This window comes from Macaca fascicularis, chromosome 17 (genome assembly GCF_037993035.2).
Source record: "Macaca fascicularis isolate 582-1 chromosome 17, T2T-MFA8v1.1".
In the NCBI taxonomy this organism is placed as follows: Eukaryota; Metazoa; Chordata; class Mammalia; order Primates; family Cercopithecidae; genus Macaca; species Macaca fascicularis.
In genome coordinates, this window is record NC_088391.1 from 28,827,758 (window position 1) to 28,847,827 (window position 20,070).

General features: G+C 44.1%; 1 protein-coding gene across 8 annotated transcripts in view; it reads right to left on the minus strand.

The window, feature by feature from the left end:
- Positions 1-20,070, minus strand: part of EBPL (EBP like) — a 30,900-nt gene that overhangs the window by 9,590 nt on the left and 1,240 nt on the right. For 5 of the 8 annotated variants that reach the window (XR_012426968.1, XR_012426970.1, XR_012426969.1 and 2 more), the window contains exon 2: positions 16,637-16,757. The exons of 1 other annotated variant lie outside the window; for it this stretch is intronic. Coding sequence is in view for 4 of the 7 variants with exons in the window: in XM_074022049.1 (XP_073878150.1) it covers positions 16,668-16,757 (90 nt within the window). In the remaining 3 variants the exon portion in view is untranslated. Of the gene's footprint in view, positions 1-649; positions 785-2,698; positions 2,909-16,636; positions 16,758-20,070 lie in introns of those variants that run through there. 2 more of the 8 variants (XM_074022051.1, XM_074022050.1) reach the window with 2 other exon arrangements.

A 20,070-nucleotide genomic window follows, 5' to 3' on the forward strand; every position in this document is an offset into this window, starting at 1 on the left:
AGAACCTCACAGAAGTTCACTTTTTTTTACCTCAAAAAAATCTAAGATCTTAAAGAGAAAGGCAATCGAGTTTATACCAGCATTGAGCAATCCTCCCCCCTCTCCTATATATGGGCAAGTTTAGGAAGATTTAAAACAGTTACAGTCTACATTTAACATTCAGGTAATAAAATATCTGCAATTACACTTAGTATTTTCCCATCACTGAAGTGCTTCTTTGCCTAAGATTTCTAAAACAAAACAGCTAGAAGCCACTGGGATATCTAATGGTCATGTTGCTCCTTTGAACACATTTTGCTGCTGGTCAATAGAACTTTTTCCTCATTCCTTTTAAACAAAACAATCATTTGTATGACATTAAAACTAGGTCCTGCCTCCCCAGAGGTCACCACTCTCAATCACGTCTCTTTGCAGTTCCCGCAGTGATTTCATAATATACTTACACTATTTCCTTCGACTGCTAGTGGGAAAAGCTATTGTTTCATAGATACTCCTTCCCCTCCCGTTTTCAGTCCTTCGAGTTCCTGATGTATTATTTTATTACTTACCCAAATTTGTAACTTAAAACCTGAAAACCTCAGCTCACTCACTCATCAATGTCGTGCAGTCTCTGGGCTTCTTAACCACGTAAGAGTATGACAGCCTCTACCAGGTTCCCCGCACCGTTTCCAACTCTCAATTTCTGTCCAGTTTGCTTGTGCATTGTTAAGACTGATTACATGTCCTTTCTTGTTCTCTAAACATATTTGTCTTCCCTGTTTTATCTCTAACTGGATTCTACAAGCTGAAAAGCCAATTAACAGTACAATGTTGTGATTATGGAAACAGCGTTCACTGTAATAGGCCACAATTTCTTTCCTTAGGGATCCCGCATCCTGACTCCTGTGTCATTTAAGGATAATGCTGCAAATGAAAAATCTTTTTTTTTTTTTTTTCCTGAGATAGTCTCACTCTGAAGCACAGGCTGGAGTGCGGTGGTGCGATCTCTGCTCACTGCAACCTCCACCTCCTGAGTTCAAGCAACTCTCCTACCTCAGCCTCCTGAGTAGCTGAGATTACAGGTGCCCGCAATCACGCCTGGCTAATTTTTGTGTTTTTAGTAGAGATGCGGTTTCCCCATGTTGGCCAGGCTGGTCGCGAACTCCTGACCTCAGGTGATCTGCCCTCCTCGGTTTCCCAAATTGCTGGGATTACAGGCGTGAGCCACCGCGCCTAGCCCAAAATATCCTTTCTTCATGAATTTCTCAAAATCATGCTACATTTTAGTTTGCTTCATATTTGGGCCATGACTTTCTTATGTTTATTCTACAGTTTATAATTACTTTTTTTTTCTGATTGGGAAGAGACCTTTCTCCCCATCTCATGAAATCTTCTAGCTTTTTACTGATTTTAATCTCTGAACAGAGGCTTTGAGGTTGGTTTATTTTGTCTTGTTTTGGCACTCTTTGCAAGTTGCTTAATTGGTAAATGTGGTTTATCTGAGTATATGTAAAAGTCATATTCTTTTTTTTTTTTTTTTTGAGACAGAATCTCGCTCTGTTGCCCAGGGTAGAGTGCAGTGGTGTGATCTTGGACTTGGTTCACTGCAACCTCCGCCTCCTGGGTTCAAGCGATTCCAGTGCCTCAGCCTCTCAAGTAGCTGGAACCACAGGCATGTGACACCACACTCAGCTAATTTTTGTCATTTTTAGTAGAGATGGGATTTCACCATGTTGGCCAGGCTGGTTTCAAACTCATGGCCTCAAGTGATTTGCCTGCCTTGGCCCCCCAAAGTGCTGGGATTACAGGTGTGAGTCACCGTGCCAGGCTCCAAAAATCATATCCTTTAAAGGACATTTTAAAAAATCATATGAGACAAATAGCTGTGTTTATAAACAAATAAGTACTCCCCAGTCCACTTACTTTGCAACACTTTATTTTTACCAGCCAATTTTTTATTTTTAGCAGAACCATAGGGTGAAGTCCATACCGCTTCCTTGCTTTGGCTTGAGAACTTTCTAGACAAAGCACATCCACTGGGCTGGCCAGTGAGGCAATGGGGCTGGGCTGAATTTGACCCTCTCTAGGCCTCAGGCCATCTATCTGTAAGATGAAGGACTTCCTTCCTATAGATTGTGAATCTCATCCTAAAACTAAATGCAACCTCCACTGGCAACCTCTTCTACTAGACTCATTAGTAAGACGTGGAGTCTGACACTAGATTGCAGACCTTTCCCCAGAAGCAACTCTGGGTAAGAGCAAGATGGGGAACTGGAAATCAGTAACATGCAGGAACCTATGAGTCTATAACAAATCCGTTTCCTTTTACATCTACCTGTTGAAGTTCTACTCATTTTTCAAATCCCAGCCCCAACTCCCTTCTTCAAGAAACCTTCTTTGACCTCCTAATGAGAATTAATGTCTCACTCTCCTGAAACTCCCATGTGACTAAGTTTGTTTCTGTAACCAGCAGCTATCCGCTCGCTATGAATCCCCAGCTCCCATTGGATCACACATCATTGGGATCTGGAGTACTGTCATTTCTATCTTAGAATCCCCAAGAAACATGGCATTTGTGTTCAGTGTTTGCTAACCTTGAATTAAGTTCATACAACAAATTACTTATAAAGGATGCCCTGATGAGGCTTTTAGAATACCCTATTTTTTACTGTATTAATGTCCTAAATGTAAAGATAGCATAATACAAATCAAGTGTAACGAATATTCATGCCTTCAAATGCTGATCAGATGTCGCCTCCTCCAGGAAGCAAGATTGTACTATTCTCCTGCTGGGAGGTCGGTGCCCTCCTACACAGAAACCTGCTCACTTGTCTCTTCCCAAAACTGCCAGTTCTCTGAGTGCCAGTTCTTTGTCTTGTATCTCTATATTCCAAATGGCTAACACACAGTACATGCTAATAAGCGTTTCCTAAAAGAAATAAAAAGGAGAATAGAAAACAAGACAGTTAAAAATAGTAATCGGATTAGAAAATGGGTAAAAGAAATGAATAGATATCTCACTGGAAAGTACATAAAGATGGCAAATAAGCACATGGAAAGATGTTCAACCTCGTTAGCCACCAAGGAAACACACCTTCAAACCACAGGGAGGTATCACTGCATAAACTATCAGAATGGCGAAAATAAGGCTGGGTGCGGTGGTCCACACCTGTAATCCCAGCACTTTCGGAGGCCTAGGCGGGCGAATCATGAGGTCAGGAGTTCGAGACCAGCCTGGCCAACACGGTGAAACCCCACCTCTGCTAATAATACAAAAAAATTAGCTGGGTGTGGTGGTGTGTGCCTGTAGTCCCAGCTACTTAGGAGGCTGAGGCAGGAGAACTGCTTGAACCGGGAGGCGGAGGTTGCAGTGAGCTGTGATTGTGCCAATGCACTCCAGCCTTTGCGACAGAGTAAAACTATGTCAAAAAAAGAAAGGGAAAGGGAAAAGGAAAGGGAAAGGGAGGAAGGGAGGAAAGAAGGGAGGGAGGGAAGAAGGGAAGAAGGAAGGAAGGGAAGGAAGGAAGGGAAGGAAGGAAAGGAAGGAAAGGAAAGGAAGGGAGGAAAGGAAGGGAGAAAAGGAAGGAAGGGAAGGAAGGAAGGCAAAAATAAAAAATAGTGGCAACATCAAATAGTGGTAAGGATGTAGAAAAACGGAAACAAACACACATTTCTGAAGAGATAGAAGTGGTACAGTCACTAAAAAAAACTAGAGTTTGGCAGTTTCTTCTAAAACTAAATATGCAATGACCATATGACCCAGCAATTCCACATTTGGGTATTTCTCCCAGAAAAATAAAAACTTATGTTTATACAAAAACAAGTACACGAATGTTCATAGCAGCTTTATTTGTGGTAACTAAAAACTGATGTTCTTCAAAAAGCCGATCCCAAAAGATTACATAGTGATTACATTCATTTTTATTTCTGTATTTATTTAATGAGACACAGTTTCGCTCTGTTGCTCAGGCAAGAGTGCAGTGGCTTGATCTTGGCTCACTGCAAACTCCACCTCCCATGTTAAGGGATTCTCGTGCCTTAGCCTCCCGAGTAGCTGGGATTACAGGCGTGCACCACCATGCCCTCCTTAATTTTTGTATTTTTAATAGAGATGGGGTTTCAGCATGTTGGCCAGGCTGGTCTCGAACTCCTGACCTCAAGTGATCCACCTGCCTCAGCCTCCCCAAGTGCTGGGATTACAGGCTTGAGCCACCATGCCCGGCTCTATGGTTACATTTATGTAACAATTTTCTGAAATGATAGATTTTAGAAATGGAGGACATTATTAGTGGTTGCCAGGGGTTAGGGGATGGAGGTGTGGGAAGGGGGGATGTGTAGTTATAAAAGGAAAACACTAGGGATCCTTGTAGTGCTGGAACTATTCAGTACCTGTACTGTTGTGGTTGATATGCGAATCTACCCAGTTGATAAAATTATATAGAACTTAATACACACACACACACACACACCCCTCCACACACAAAAAAACTGAGAAGTCTGAAAAAGATCAGTGGACTGTATCAATGTCCATATGATGGTTATATTATACTATAGTTTTACAAAATGTTTGGTACCAAAATTATCAAAATAGAAAATAACTTCATTTTTAGACAGAGTCTTGCTCCCCAGGCAGGAGTGCAGTGGTATGACCTTGGCTCACTGCAACCTCCGCCTACTGGGTTCAAGCAATTCTCCTGCCTTAGTCTCCTAAGTAGCTGGGATTACAGGTGCCCACTACCATGCCTGGCTAATTTTTTGTATTTTTAGTAGAGACGGGGTTTCGCCATGTTGGCCAGGCTGGTCTCGAACTCCTGACCTCAGGTGATCCACCTGCCTTGGCCTCCCAAAGTGCTGGGATTACAGGTGTGAGCCACTGCACCCGGCCGAAGATAATTTTTTAAAAACCCACCAAAATGTTACCATTGTGCAAACCTGGGAAAAGTAAACAAGGGACCTCTATATTATTTCTTACAACTGCATGTGAATCTACAATTACCTCAAAAAAAGTTAATTAAAGAAACAGAGAAAGACATGGGATAAAGAGTACCATGACTAAGTAAATGGACTTTTTTTTTTTGGCAACTGTCAGGACTTAAAAAAAAATATTTAGAATGGCCAGGTTTTGGCCTCAGAGGATTTATTGTCTAATTGGATTAACAATGACTTCCAATTCAATAAAGGTTGGAGGAAGATGAGGGAGCTGCAGTTGGGACAGTGAGGAAAGATTCCAGAGGGAGGCAGGCCTAGAGCTGGGCCTGGGTGGGCAGGCTGAGAGGTGAAGGACAGGGATGGAGCCCAGAGGATGGTATGAGGCCTGTGGGTCCAGCTTTTGCCCTGCTCAGCCCTGTGGCACAAACAGTGGTGCTCAGGGGTACTGTGTACATTAACAATGTGTGCAGCCATCGCCACCATTTCCAGAACTCTTCATCTTCCAAAACTAAAACAATGTGCCCACTAAACACTAATTCTCCACTTCTTCCCTCTCTCAGCCCAACACCCAGCACTCTACTTTGTACATCTATGACTCTATTTTAGATAACTCGTATAAATGAAATGAGACCAAACATTCATGCTTAGCCTTACAATGGTGATATGCTCTGAGAAAAGCATCATTAGACAGTTTTGTCATTGTGTGGACATCACAGAGTGTATTCACACAAACCTAGGTTGTGTAACGCTTACCTCACATGTAGGCTATATGGATAGCCTTTTGCTCCTGGGTTACAAACCTGTACAGCATTACTGTACTGAATACTGTAGGAAATTATAACACAATGGTAAGTATTTGTGCATCTAAATATAGAAAAGGTAATGCATTGCACTACAACATTATGACAGCTATGACATCTCTAGGCATTAGGAATTTTTCACCTCAATCATAATCTTAAGGGACAACTGTGGTATATTCCATCCCTTATTGACTGAAACGTCTTTACACAGTGATGACTGTATTTGTCCTTTCATGTCTGGCTTATTTTACTTAGCATAGCGTCTTCTAGGTTCACCCATGTTGTAGCATGTGTCAGAATTTTGTTCCTTTTTAAGACTGAATCATATTCCACTGTATGTAGGCACTGCATTGTGTTTATTCATTTGCTGATGGACCTTTAGGTTGTTTCCATTTTGGAGTTATTGTGGCTCATAAGTCTGCTGCTATGAACACTGGTTTGCAAGTATCTGTTCGAGTGCCTGGTTTCAATTCCTTTGGGTGTATATGTAGAAGTGGAATTGCTGGAACTTAAGGTAAATGTTTAGCTTTCTGAGGAGCTGCCACACAGCTTTCTGCAGCGCTGGCACCGTTTTGCATTCCCACTAACAATTCTCCACATTCTTGGCCAACACTTGTTATTTTCCTTTGTTGTTATTGTTTTTAATAGTAGTCATCCTAATGGGTGTGAAGGAGTATCTCACCGTGGTTTTGATTTGCATTTCCCCCAATGACTGTCTAGTGATGCTAAACATATTTTCATGTACATATTGACCTCTTTGGAGGAATTTCTATTCAAATCCTTTGTCTGCCTTTGAGGTTTTTTTCATTGTTAAGAATGTAAGTTTTAAAATGGAGATATCATCACTTGGAATTTGAAACCAGTGGGCTAGACTGCCCCATGGGCAAGATTAACCAATAATTCTGCTTAAGTCAAAGCATTTGGTAAAGCAGAGGAGGGGCCATTTTCATAAGAATCTGAGAAGAAGATCTGCGCACCCATCATGAGGGCAAAGGGTCTGAAGTGAATCTTAAGTCCCCCCTCCCCTGCTGCCTGGTAACCTCCTCTTCGGCCTTTAAAAACCCAGTGAAACCCCAGTTCCCTCCTCGGTGCCACCTCTAGGCCTGGACAGAGTCTTCTCACTCACCAGACTGCATGACAATGACTTGTTTCCCTCTCTACTTTCCCCACTAGTAAAGCTCCTTAAGGCCAAGGTTGATTACATGCAATACACACCAAATACACATACAATCCCAGGCTGATTCTCCAGACTTTCCACAGCTATCCCTGAATCATGTAGTATTAGCTGGGCCACCTAATTCCTTAGTTCTTCTTATTTTTCAGTGATAGCAGAGATGACATGGGTCCAGAGGTGTGACTTGCAAAAGTCCTTGGCTGAAACATTCAGTATATAAAGAAAATGCTCTCATGTGATTTAAAAAACAGGACCCACTGCAGACATGGGCAGGTCTGGTGGGTCAGTGTGCACTGGCATTGTCTAAATAGCAGGTCATGCTTTGCCGGGAAAGGGCAGTGGTTCTACACGAGGACATTGCCCTTGTGTTTTAGGTAAAAAGGGAGCCAAACAGACCAACAAACACTTGGCTTTTCTTCATGAAGTAGGTCACACACCAGTAGCAACTCTCTGATTCTTCCCTCAAACAACTCTAAGAGGTGGTATCCCTTCCCTATATCATCACACTTGTCCGCTCCCACTGCAGCCCATGCCAATCCTGCTGCATCCCACCCCAGGAAGGTCAATCAGATGAAAGTCAGAAAAAGCACATGGTGAAAAGGGGTGAGCGTGTCCATATCAGAGTTCCAGGTGACATCTCTGAAGGTTCCGTGATTCTGAGACTGGCTGGCTCTTACCCTAACAGAACTCACAAATATAAATCAGCAAACACAGGCTCACCACTTTAGGCTGCACCATCCACAGCTGACTCTTATCAATAACAGATTCCATGCAAAAACAAACAAACTAGGTGTGGGAGGCAGAGGCCCCAGCTTCAGAATGAGACCTGCTATTATGGTGTTAAAGATTATAAAGGCCGGGCGTGGTGGCTCACACCTGTAATCCCAGCACTTTGGGAGGCTGAGGCGGTCAGATCACCTGAGGTCTGGAGTTCAAGATCAGCCTGGCCAACATAGTGAAACTCCGTCTCTACTAAAAATACAAAATACAAATATTAAGAAATACAAAAAAATTAGTCAGGCATGGTGGCACATGCCTGTAGTCCCAGCTACTCAGGAGGCTGAGGCACAAGAATCGCCTGAACCCGGGAGGTGGAGGTTGCAGTGAGCCAAGATCGTGTGTGTGTGCCTGTGCCTGGGTGACAGAGTGAGACTCCGTCTTAAAAAAAAAAAAAAAAGACCATTCAGGGGCTTTTGAATGAAATCTGCTCTAACCACACAAAGACCTAAGATCAAAGCCACTGAAAACACTACTATTTGCCAGGCACCAAAATTATCTGTAGAATTGTAGAGAATGGAGACAGATATAGTTCCTCCTGTGAATTCATGCTTTATATTAAATGAACTGTACAGTGCTTTTTTCTTCTCCCTTAAAATTGTTTTTATGTTAAATAACCAAATAAACATGGAAAGTTATCAGCTTCAAAGTCTTTAACCACAATGTATGATCGAGATCCAGCCATCTGGAACTAAGATTCACGTTTGAGCTCAATAAGCACTGAGGATCTAAGGATCAGATGAAAGGTGCCTAGTCAACAGCAAAGGACCACATGCAGGATGTTGCTGTAATTGGGAAGGCAGGGCTCCACTAGGTGTTAGGCGAGATATGGTTAAGCTTGAGCAAAAAGTACAACAGACTATTTCTTTCTTTTTTTCTTTTTCTGTCATTTCTATGATAACACGAACGGCAGGCACCTGTCCCTGAAGAAGACCTGACTTTATTTAGAGACAGACTTACTACATAAAGGTAAAGTGACATGAGGTCCAGATCACTTTCCAGTACTTCAGCAATAACAATGAAAAAGGGAGGGAGGGAAGGAGAAAAAGAGAAGAAAAAGTGACAGATGGGCAAGTGCAGCAAAACTTGAAAATGTAGAATCTGCTCACTGATACTGTACTAGTCTCTCTACATCTGTGAATGTTTGAAACTGTTCACAGTCAAACTTAATTTTAAAAAGATACATAGGTTTACACCTGTAATCCCAGCACTTTGGGAGACTGAGGCAGGTGGATCACAAGGTCAAGAGTTCAAGACCAGCCTGACCAACATGGTGAAACCTCGTCTCTACTAAAAATACAAAAACTAGCTGGGCGTGGTGGCACGCACCTGTAATCCCAGTTACTTGGGAGGCTGAGGCAGGAAAATCGCTTGAACCCAGGAGACAGAGGTTACAGTGAGTAGAGATGGTGCCACTGCACTCCAGGCTGGGTGACAGAGTGAGACTCTGTCACAAAAACAAACAAACAAACAAAACAACATCAAAAACATTAGTTGGGTGCAGTGGTGTGTACCTGTAGTCCCAGCTACTCAGGAGACTGAGGTGGGAGGATCAGTTGGGCCCAGCAGTTCAAGGCTGCAGTGAACCATGATTGCACCACTGTACTCGGGCCTGGAGGACAGAGAGAGACCCTGCTTCTTAAAAAAAAAAAAAAATGGTTGGGGGGATACATAGCAACTTGTCAAATTCCAATATGGTACCACTAGAGAAAGCCAGTCTCAGCGCTTGGTGCTACACCTGTAAGGGATCAGAGAAGGGCACTCCTTGCATTTCTGGACTCCAGACTCAGGATCCTGCAGTTGCAGGGGCTCCCTGCCTTCATGCTAGAAACAGGCGAGCACAGGACTCAGACCACAGTGGTTACAAGAAACACAGCACCTGAGGTTCCAGACAGCCTGAGGCTTAGCTCCTCCAGGACCCTCTCCAGACCCAAAGCGTCCTGGGTGTCCTGGTCTGGATCAGCCTAAATGAGCACAGGCAAAAAGCAACAGAGATCTGCAGCATGTGTCAGGCAGGGCACACCTCAAAAGCAAGCAGTTTGCCACCTCCTTCCCCGCAGATGCACTTTTGTATCAAGACACACTGGTGTTTCAGCACTCAACAGTACTTGAGTTGCCTGATTATTCAGGTCTCAATAAACCACAGTGCAAACCTGCTTACTTCTCTCTCCATCTTCTGCTCTCCTGCAGGCAAAAGACACTTGAATAACACTGCACCTCGGTTCCCAGCCACAGGAGACTCAGAATGCACTCCCTCCCCACCCCCCACACACACGTGCACGGACACACACGCCCGTGCACAGGCGCGCGCACACACACATGCATGCACGCACGCTTACCAGGGGAGGTGGACTTCAACCTGGTGAGAGGTGCTGAAACTCAATGTACCTCCTCACGGGAACCAATGGGAATGTTCGTATAAGTTTGGCGCCGTGTTGAGGGTTAAAATAAATAGTAGCACAAAAAGGATGAAGAGTAAGGAGAGGTGATGGCCGTGATCAGAACAGAAAGGAAAAAACTCCCACTATTCACATATTTTCTTGTGCCCTCTTGGTAAAGGACCAGGCATCAAAATGCCAGCTCTGGGTGATACATGCTGAGCAAATTCTTTCTTGTCCATTTAGGACTGCAGAGGAGCTGCCCAGAATCAGGCTTTTGCTCCCTCTGATCAGAGGCCTTTTCTCCTCCCTAAACCAATGTCTGCAGTGCCCACAACGCCTATGGCAGGAAGATATTTCAGTGGATTTTTCTTTACTCTTCTGATATTTCTTCTGGTGGTATACCTTTTAAAATTTTACCTTAAAAAAAAATTATATAAGCCCAGGAATTCAAGATGGGCCTGGGCAACATGTGAAACCCCATCTCTACAAAAAATACAAAATTAGCTGGGTGTGGTGGCGTGCGCCTGTAGTCCCAGGTGGGTAAGGTGGAAGGACCACTTGAGCCCAGGACGTCGAGGCTGCAGTGAGATGAGATTGTGCCACTGCACTCCAGCCTGGGCAACAAAGCAAGACCCTGTTTAAAAATATATATATATATATGACTGGGTGCAGTGGCTCATGCCTGTAACCCCAGCACTTTGGGAGGCTGAGGTGGGCAGATCACAATGTCAGGAGATGGAGACCATCCTGGCCAACATGGTGAAACCCTGTCTCTACTAAAAATACAAAAATTAGCCAGGCGTGGTAGCATGCACCTGTAGTCCCAGCTACTCGGGAGGCTGAGGCAGGAGAATTGCTTGAACCCGGGAGGCGGAGGTTGCAGTGAGCCGAGATCGCGCCACCACACTCCAGCCTGGCAACAGAGCGAGACTCCATCTCAAAACACAAAACAAAACAAAACAAAACAATCCCACAAAACAAACAAGTAAAAATATCTATGATACATGTTTAAAAAACCCCAAAAAACTATAAAAAGGTACAAAGCAAAGAATAAAAGCCTCTCTCCCTCCTGACTCCCAATCACATTTCCCAGAGATGACCACTGTTAAATTCCATGGTAGCCTTCAAGACATATTTCAGGTTTATATTAATAAGCACTTATAAATATTTAAAATATTTTCTCCCTGCTATGAATTTTCCTACTATTAACCCAGAGGGTGATGAGGAAAATTTCATAATACTTATTTAAGTTCCACATATCAAAAAATGTGGTTTAAAAAATACAGGAAAGTTCCTACTGGACATATGTTATATAACATAACTGAACTATACTTAGTTGAGCTAACAAAATCAGCTTAAAAATTAAAATGTATTATAGCAAATAAAGAAAGGCCAGTCTCATTTTTCTCTTAAGATGTCCAGGCATGTAATTTTTTTTTTTTTTTTAAGATGGTCTCGTTCTGTTGCCCAGGCTGGAGTGCAGTGGCATGATCTCGGCTCACTACAACCTCTGCCTCCTGGGTTCAAGCAATTCTTCTGTCTCAGCCTCCCAAGCTGGGATTATAGGCACACGCCACCACGCCTGGCTAATTTTGGTATTTTTAGTAGAGACAGGTTTTCACCATGTTGGCCAGACTGGTTTCAAACTCCTGACCTCAGGTGATCTGCCTGCCTCGGCCTCCCAAAATGCAGGGATTACAGGGGTGAGCCACCACGCCCGGCCCAGGCATATAAGGGTTTTAACAACATATTTTATAGACTTAAAGACAGCTATAAGCCAAAGCTCAGATCAAACAAATCATTAAGTTATGCCAGCTACTTCCATTGATAATTAAATATCCAATTTAAAGAGCATGCTTAATTTACTCATTCTAATCCTTAAGGAAAAATTTAGCTGAAAAAGTTCTTACAGAAATAAAAAGAACACATACTGAGGCTGAGTATGTATTTGAATGTATCTGTTTTTTGTTGTCAGTATGTTTGAATGAAGACCTAGAGAAAACAGGGCAACATTCACTTTCAAGAGTGGGAGAATGAACTAGAGCAGGAATAGAATCAGTATATAAATCCTGTCAACATTTATTAGCATTTGCAAATTGGACTCACAAAACCTCAGCCTAATCAGACTGGATTTTTGCACGTCATGGCAACAGCATACATCATTGTTTCCGGAGGGATCAGCTGCAGCAGCCTCCTACGGTCCTTTGGTGACAAGGCTTTAATGACTCCATAAATGTATGCTGCCCAGCTGCTGCCTGCTTAATGAGACGACCATTTCCACTTGAGGGAACCTGCTCAGCAGCCAGTTGTCACCTAACATTCACAGGAGACCACGCTGGTCTCTTTCAGAACTACCAGGATCAAAGAGTTACACGAGTTCTATGGTTCCTACAACATAGCAGTATTACTGTTTGATTTAGGACTTGAAACACTTTTCTCTCTTTTCAAGAATATACCCTTCTCTGCCAGAAGGTTGTTACTTCTCAGATTAAAGATGTGAAAGGAAACCTTCCAAGGCTCATCTTAATTGGACAAATACATCATCACTTTAGTACACAGGGATTGGATGACAAAAGCTAATCCGGGTATGGAATATGGCAAGGAGGATTCACTAAGAGGATGGAGGAGAGAATTACATTTACTGAAGTCTAGCAAGTGCCAGGTGCCTTACATCCTTGCCATTCAAATACAGTCAACGAATCACAGCCTGGCAATCACTTGGGAGCTGGTTACCACTGCAGAATCTCGGATGATCCCCGGATGATCTGTGTGCATGGTCAAGCTTGAGAAGCACCGCGCTAAGTTATAAGGCTTTATTTAATTCTCACAGTCCTTTGAAGAAAACATTATTTCCATACTTCACAGGTAAGAAAACTAAGACAGAAAGTTTCCTTCCTTCTTTTCCTCCTCATTACAGAAAGGATTTGCAGGGGAAAGGGGCATGCCCAAGTTTCTGAGTTGGTCATCGGGAAAGCTGGCGTTCAAGGGTGCACCTACTGCACCCAAAGGCCTGTGCTCTTTCCACCTTCCCCCACCGCCCCAGGCTCCTTGAATGATGGTCAGACTCCACCTAGAACCGTGTTTAGGAACTGGTGCTGCATGCACGCATTCATCCATTCATCCATTTATTTATTGAGCTAGAGTCTTGCTCTGTCACCCAGGCTGGAGTGCAGTGGTATCATCTCGGCTTACTGCAATTTCCACCTCCCAGGTTCAACCAATTATCATGCCTCAGCCTCCCAAGTAGCTGGGATTACCGGTGTGCACTGCCACACCTGGCTAAGTTTTTGTATTTTTAGTAGAGACGGGGTTTCATCATGTTGGCCAGGCTGGTCTTGAACTCCCGACCTAAGGTGATCCGCCCACCTCAGCCTCCCAAAGTGCTGGGATTACAAACCTGAGCTCACACTTGTAATCCCAGCACCTTGGGAGGCCGAGGAGGGTGGATCACGAGGTCAGGAGATTGAGACCATCCTGGCCAACATGGTGAAACCCTGTCTCTACTAAAAATACAAAAAAAAATTAGCCGGGCATGGTGGCAGGCACCTGTAGTCCCAGCTACTCAGGAGGCTGAGGCAGGAGAATGGCATGAACCTGGGAAGCGGAGCTTGCAGTGAGCTGAGATCACACCACTGTGCTCCAGCCTGGGTGACGGAATGAGATTCCATCTCAAAAACAAAAACAAAGAACAAAAAACAAGCCTGAGCCACCACACCAGGCCTGGTACTGCATTTGAAAATGCAACCTGTGGCATGTATGAGGGTGAGTGGTAAGTTTCAATCATATATGTTTATCAGAATGACTAAAAACAAAAGTAAAAACCACAAAAATGCTAAGTGCTGGTGAGGCAACAGGAACTCTCACACACTGCTAGTGGGAACGCACAATGGTATGGCCACCACGGAAAGCAGGTTGGCAGTTTCTACTAAAATGAAAGAATCCCACTCCAAGGCCTTGGCCTAGGAGAAAGGAAAATATGCCCACACAGACTTGGATGCAGATATCTATTAGCAGCATTATTTGTAATAGTCAAAAACTAGGAACAACCCATTTGTTCATTAACTGATAAATGAATTGAGATACATCCACAGACTGGAACACTACACAGCAACTTATGTTAAAGACTTTGTATGTATGATTTCATTTTTATAAAATTACAGGAACAGCAAAACTTTAAAGACAGAAGGCAGATGGGTGTTTGTTGGGGCTGGTGATGGGGACTGGGATCCTCTTCAAAGGGACATGAGAAAACTTTTACTAGAAGCGTGATGGAAACGTTCTGTACTGTGATTGCAAGCGTGGTTACACAACTCTACACAATCACTCAAATTCACCAAACTGTACACAGAATGGGTGAGTTTTATTATACATAAATTATAACAATAAAGCTGGAGGGAGGAAAAGGGGAATTTAGACAAGTGGCTGGTAACTATATAAATACAGGTATATCTCAACAGCTTTCACTATAGTAACAATAATCAGTCTAAACACAAAGGAAAGGCCAGGCATAGTGGCTCATGCCTGTAATTCCAGCACTCTGGGAGGCCCAGGCGGGTGGATCACTTGAGGCCAGGAGTTTGAGACCAGCCTGGGCAACATGGCAAAACCCCTTCTCTACTAGAAACACACACTAAAATTAGCTGGGCATGGTGGCACATGCCTATCATCCCAGCTACTTGGGAGGCTGAGGCAGGAGAACTGCTTGAACCCAGGAGGCAGGGACTACGATGAGCTGAGATCGTGCCACTACACTCCAGCCTGGGCGACAGAGGGAGACTCTGTCTCAAAAAATTAAATTAAATTAAATAAAACAAAATACAAAGGAGAAATACAGTAGCAATGAAAATATAAAATGTTTTGAAATAAACTTTAAGAGACTATAACAGAAGATTTAAACAAATTGCAATCTACCCAGTTCTTAGAAGGCAGACTGTATTATAAAAATATCATTTAATCTCAAACTAATCTGTAAAGCTAAGAAAACCACAATCAAACTACCAAGTATTAGAACTTGGCAAAGTGAAATTATTTTTTATTTTTGAGACAGGATCTCACTCTGTCCCCCAGGCTAGAATGCAGTGGCACGATCTCGGCTCACTGCAACCTCTGCCTCCCAGCCTCAAGCGATTCTCCTACCTCAGCCTCCCAAATAGCTGGGATTGCAGGTGCAGGCTACCGCACACCTGGCTAATTTTTGTACACACCCGGTCAGCAAAGTGAATTTAAAAGTACATTTGGAAGGATATATCATAAGGTTTAAAGTGTTTAAAAAAGAATAGTAGGGAGAAATTTGCTTTATCAGATATTGAACTACATTATAGTGCTGAAATTTTCAATATCTGATAAAACAGTGGCTAGAACTGGAACCAAAAGATTCATAAAACAGAACTAAATTCAAAAATCCCCAAACATATCTATGCATATAAAATACTTCAGTATATGATAAAGGTGGCATTTCAAATAAGTGGGGAAAGAATGGATTAGTCAATAAAGGGGGTTGACAACACTTTCTGGCCCTTTCTCCCCAAAAGCATAATAAAGTGTGGGTGAAACTGTATAATACATGACCACCTCTTATAGATCATTAAGGAAAAGACAAACATCCCCATTGAAAAACAGGCTTAGAGAAGGAGGATCCCAAGATCCACGCCCCAGAATCTCGTCCCAAAGCCTAGCACCAAAACAGCAAAGCAGTCCTCCTTCAAGAAAACTGAAGGCACCGCCGGGCGCGGTGGCTCAAGCCTGTAATCCCAGCACTTTGGGAGGCCGAGGCGGGCGGATCACAAGGTCAGGAGATCGACCCCGTCTCTACTAAAAATACAAAAAATTAGCCGGGCGCGGTGGCGGCGCCTGTAGTCCCAGCTACTCAGGAGGCTGAGGCAGGAGAATGGCGGGAACCCGGGAGGCGGAGCTTGCAGTGAGCCGAGATCGCGCCACTGCACTCCAGCCTGGGCAACAGCATGAGACTCCGTCTCAAAAAAAAAAAAAAAAAAAAAGAAAACTGAAGGCACCCGGGCATGGTGGCTCACGCCTGTAATCTCAGCACTTTGGGAGGCCCAGGCAGGCAGATCACGAGGTCAGGAGTTCGAGACCAGCCTGACCAACATGGTGAAACCCTGTCTCTACTAAAAATACGAAAATTAGCCGGGCATGGTGGCACGTGCCTGTAATCCCAACTACTCGGGAGGGTGAAGCAGAAGAATCACCTGAACCTGGGAGGCGGAGGTTGCAGTGAGCCAAGATCATGCTCTTGCACTCCAGCCTGGGCAAGAGAGTGAGACTTCGTCTCAAAACTCCTCCATGGCCAAGCACACATCAGACAGCGAGAGCTGCCCGCCGTGCCTGCACTTTTACCCTTCCTCGGCCATCCTCTCGCCCAGACCTTTATCTTCAAAGGAACCAAGATCCCCCAGCCTGCCCCGAGGTGCCTCTGGAGCTACCCTCCTGCCCTTCCTCCTCCCACCACCAAACTTCTGCAGGACTTTCATCTACTGCCCAGCTTCTCCTCTACCCGGCCTGTAAGTGTTTGGCTTCTGGAGCCTCCCTCCCATCAATCCCACTCTCACCACTGACTTTCTGGTTGCCAGGTGCCTCACCTTTTATTTCCTTTCTTTGTTTTTAATGGTGCTACAGCAATTTATCAGTGTTCTTGAAATTCCATTCCGTGGATCCCAGGACCCCAGCGCCCTCCTGGTTCGTGGTCTTGCCCACTCTCTCCTAGGATAGATATTTTAAAAGATCCTGCTCTTATTCCTCAGCTCTTTTACCCTTCTGTCCTCTCCAGCTCAGCAAAAGCACTCATACCTGGGGCTTCCTGCTATCCCCCCAACTCAGAAAAGAATTCCCAGCACTCTCTCTTCCGCCCTGACTCTGTCTCTCCAACTCAGTTCATATTTTCAATTGCCTTCTGGCCATTCTCTCTCTCTTCTTTTTGAGATGGGGTCTCACTCTGTCACCCAGGCTGGAGTGCAGTGGCGTAATCATAGCTCACTGCAGCCTCGATCTCCTGGGTTCAAGCAATCCTCCCACTTCAGCCTTCTGAGTAGCTGGGATCACGGGCATGCAGCACCACGCTCAGCTAATTTTTCTGCAGAGATGAGGCCTCACTATGTTAGCAAGGCTGGTCTCGCAGCTCCTAGCCTCAAGCAATCCTGCCTCAGCCTCCCGAAGTGCTGATTACAGGTGTGAGCCACTGCCCGGCACTATTCTCTCTTAACTACACACTAGGACCCCTGACTCATAGTTCTAAAGCCAGATTTTGCTGTCCTACTTAATATGCTCACCATTACCCATGTTGCTCAGGCCCTAAGCCCAACATCATGTCCACCCCCAATCTACAAGTGGCCACTTTGACTTACCACATTCTCCCCTGGAAAGTCTCTCACAGTTAGCTTTCCTCCCCATTTTACCTTCCAACACCACCTTGGCTTGCCTCTTTTTTAAAAAAAATGACTCCCCAAACTACAGCAGTTGCTTTTTGTTGATCTTCTTGCCCCTTAACTCCATCCTTTCCAGTCCAACCTGCACCATGTTGGGAGACAATTCTCCATGAATATCTCACATCCTGCACTGTCTGGGTCTCTGAGCAAAGACATTTACATCAATTTTAAGACTGTTTCTATAATGAGCCTTTCCAGGGTAGTCAACCTGGGAGAGAGCTCCCTCCAGAGAGGTTCTAGGTGGTAAAGATCAAGACCTCACCTTCTCCTCCTCCTCAGAGGTTGACATTCCTAAGATAAGGTCTCTCCAGAGAGAGGTATGCGCAGGCCACCACCAGCTCACAACAAGATGCACGCGTAGTTCTGGGGTCCCTTTCTTGTAATGCATCCCACTGCATGTACAGGCAGTAACATCTGGCCTTCATTATGTTGCCCCGTGGGGCTTGGGCCTTGGGGAATCAAACTGGACTACCTTGTTAACTTCTAAGTTGGGTAAAATCTCGGACCCTAGAGTTTCTGACTTAACACATCACCACCAAATTATCTTTCTGAAGATCTGCTTTGGCCACGTGATTTCCCTGCTTGAAATCCTTCAATGGCTTCCCACTACAGAATACAGTTCTTACCTGTCACCTTTCCAGCTGGTCCTCTCACTTCTTCCTTATGTAAACCCTGTGCTCCTATCAATCTGGACCCCAGGATGTGTTCCATACACAGGCATTCATATACTGCCTCATGTTTCTGGACATGCCTGAACGCTATACTTAGATTGCAGAAGAGATAAAATTTTACCCATGAAGCACCAGTGCCTAGGCTGCCACCGTTTCCTTCTTCCAGTATGTTGCCATGGCTCCTTCTGGGTAGGCTGATGGGAAGACAGCCTGCTCTCTGCTGTAGTCATAACGAGATGAACTGATGACCAGTGCTGGGGCCCAAGGTGACTGTGCTCTGGTTGGACATCTGGAAAATGAACTGCCCCTGAGAATGCTTGGCTTGAAACTGTCCAACAGGATAGCTCTCAATTTGATGGCAGCCAAAAAACCTACAGAGCTCCTCTCTTTAAGAAGTGTCAGGGGGTAAGGAGAGGCAACTCATCTTCTAGTGAATAAGTGAGTTGTAATTTTGGTTCTCCCCTAAGCTCTACATCTTGGTCTTAGCTTGTCCCACATTTCTGGGTGTTCTTGCAATAAATTCCCAAGCAAAGACAACATGGGCATGTATTTTCTTGCAGCCTCAACTGCTTAATTCAAGTGCTCTCCCCACTGATCTCTGAGACATGTGTACAAAGACGTTGGTGGATGCATTTTATTGTGGTGGACACAATAAAAATGTGTTCACTAGTATGGGCTGGTTAAGTGATCACATTCATCAAATATAAGATACATCCCAATTTCAGAGACATTAAAATATCAATCAAATGGCCTACAGCAGTTATGTGATATAGTTGATTGTTCTAATATGTGAAAAAATGTGGGTCTTAGACTTGGAGAACTAAGGTATGGTGTATTCACACAGTGGACTACTTTGCAGCTGGGGTAGGTAATGGCATAAAAGGAGGTGTGTGTTGTGTTACCTGTAAAAACCTGTGCTTGAAAAATAAACAGTTTTAAACTAGGGGGTGAACACACGCATATAGTTTAAGTATTTTTACAGCTTTTTGTATGTCTAAGATATGTTATATACTTTTCTTTTTTTTTCCCAAGCTGGAGTCTTGGAAAAGTCCAAGGCTGGAGTGCAGTGGCTTGATCATGGCTCACTACAACCTCCACCTCCCAGGTTCAAGCAATTATCCTGCCTCAGCCTCCCAACCATCTGGGATTACAGGCACCTGTCACCACATCCGGCTAATTTTTGTATTTTTAGTAGAGATGGGGTTTCACCATGTTGGCCAGGCTGGTCTTGAATTCCTGACCTCGTGATCCACCCGCCTCAGCCTCCCAAAATGCTGAGATTACAGGCATGAGCCACTGTGTCCAATATGTTATACATTATACATATACATTCCGATATGCTATAAAGTTATACCCAGCCAATATGTTATACATTTTTCTCCAAATAGGACTAGAACATTTTTGTTATGTTATACATTTTTATGTTATACATTTTGTTATACATAACAAATTATGTTATACATTTTTTCTAACTGGGCCTAGCAACCTGCTTTATCTCCCCTGTTCTGTGGGAGACCTCGTGTTCAAGTGATAGCTTAAAAATCAATTCTCGGCTGGTCGCGGTGGCTCACGCCTGTAATCCCAGCACTTTAGGAGGCCAAGGCGGGCAGATCATCCGACGTTAGGGGTTCGAGACCAGTCTGGCCAACATAGTGAAACCTCATCTCTACTAAAAATACAGAAATTAGCCGGGCGTGGTGATAGGCGCCTGTAATCCCAGCTACTCCGGAGGCTGAGGCAGGAGAATCGCTTTAACCCAGGAGGCGGCAGTGCACCGAGATAGTGCCACCACACTCCAGCTGGGGACAGAGTTAGACTCTGGCTCAAGAACAAAAAAATAAAAAAGTAAAAAAAAATAAAAAGACAAAAACAAATCAATTCTATAAAGGAGTTGAGAGAAACATTCACTGTCCCTTATCT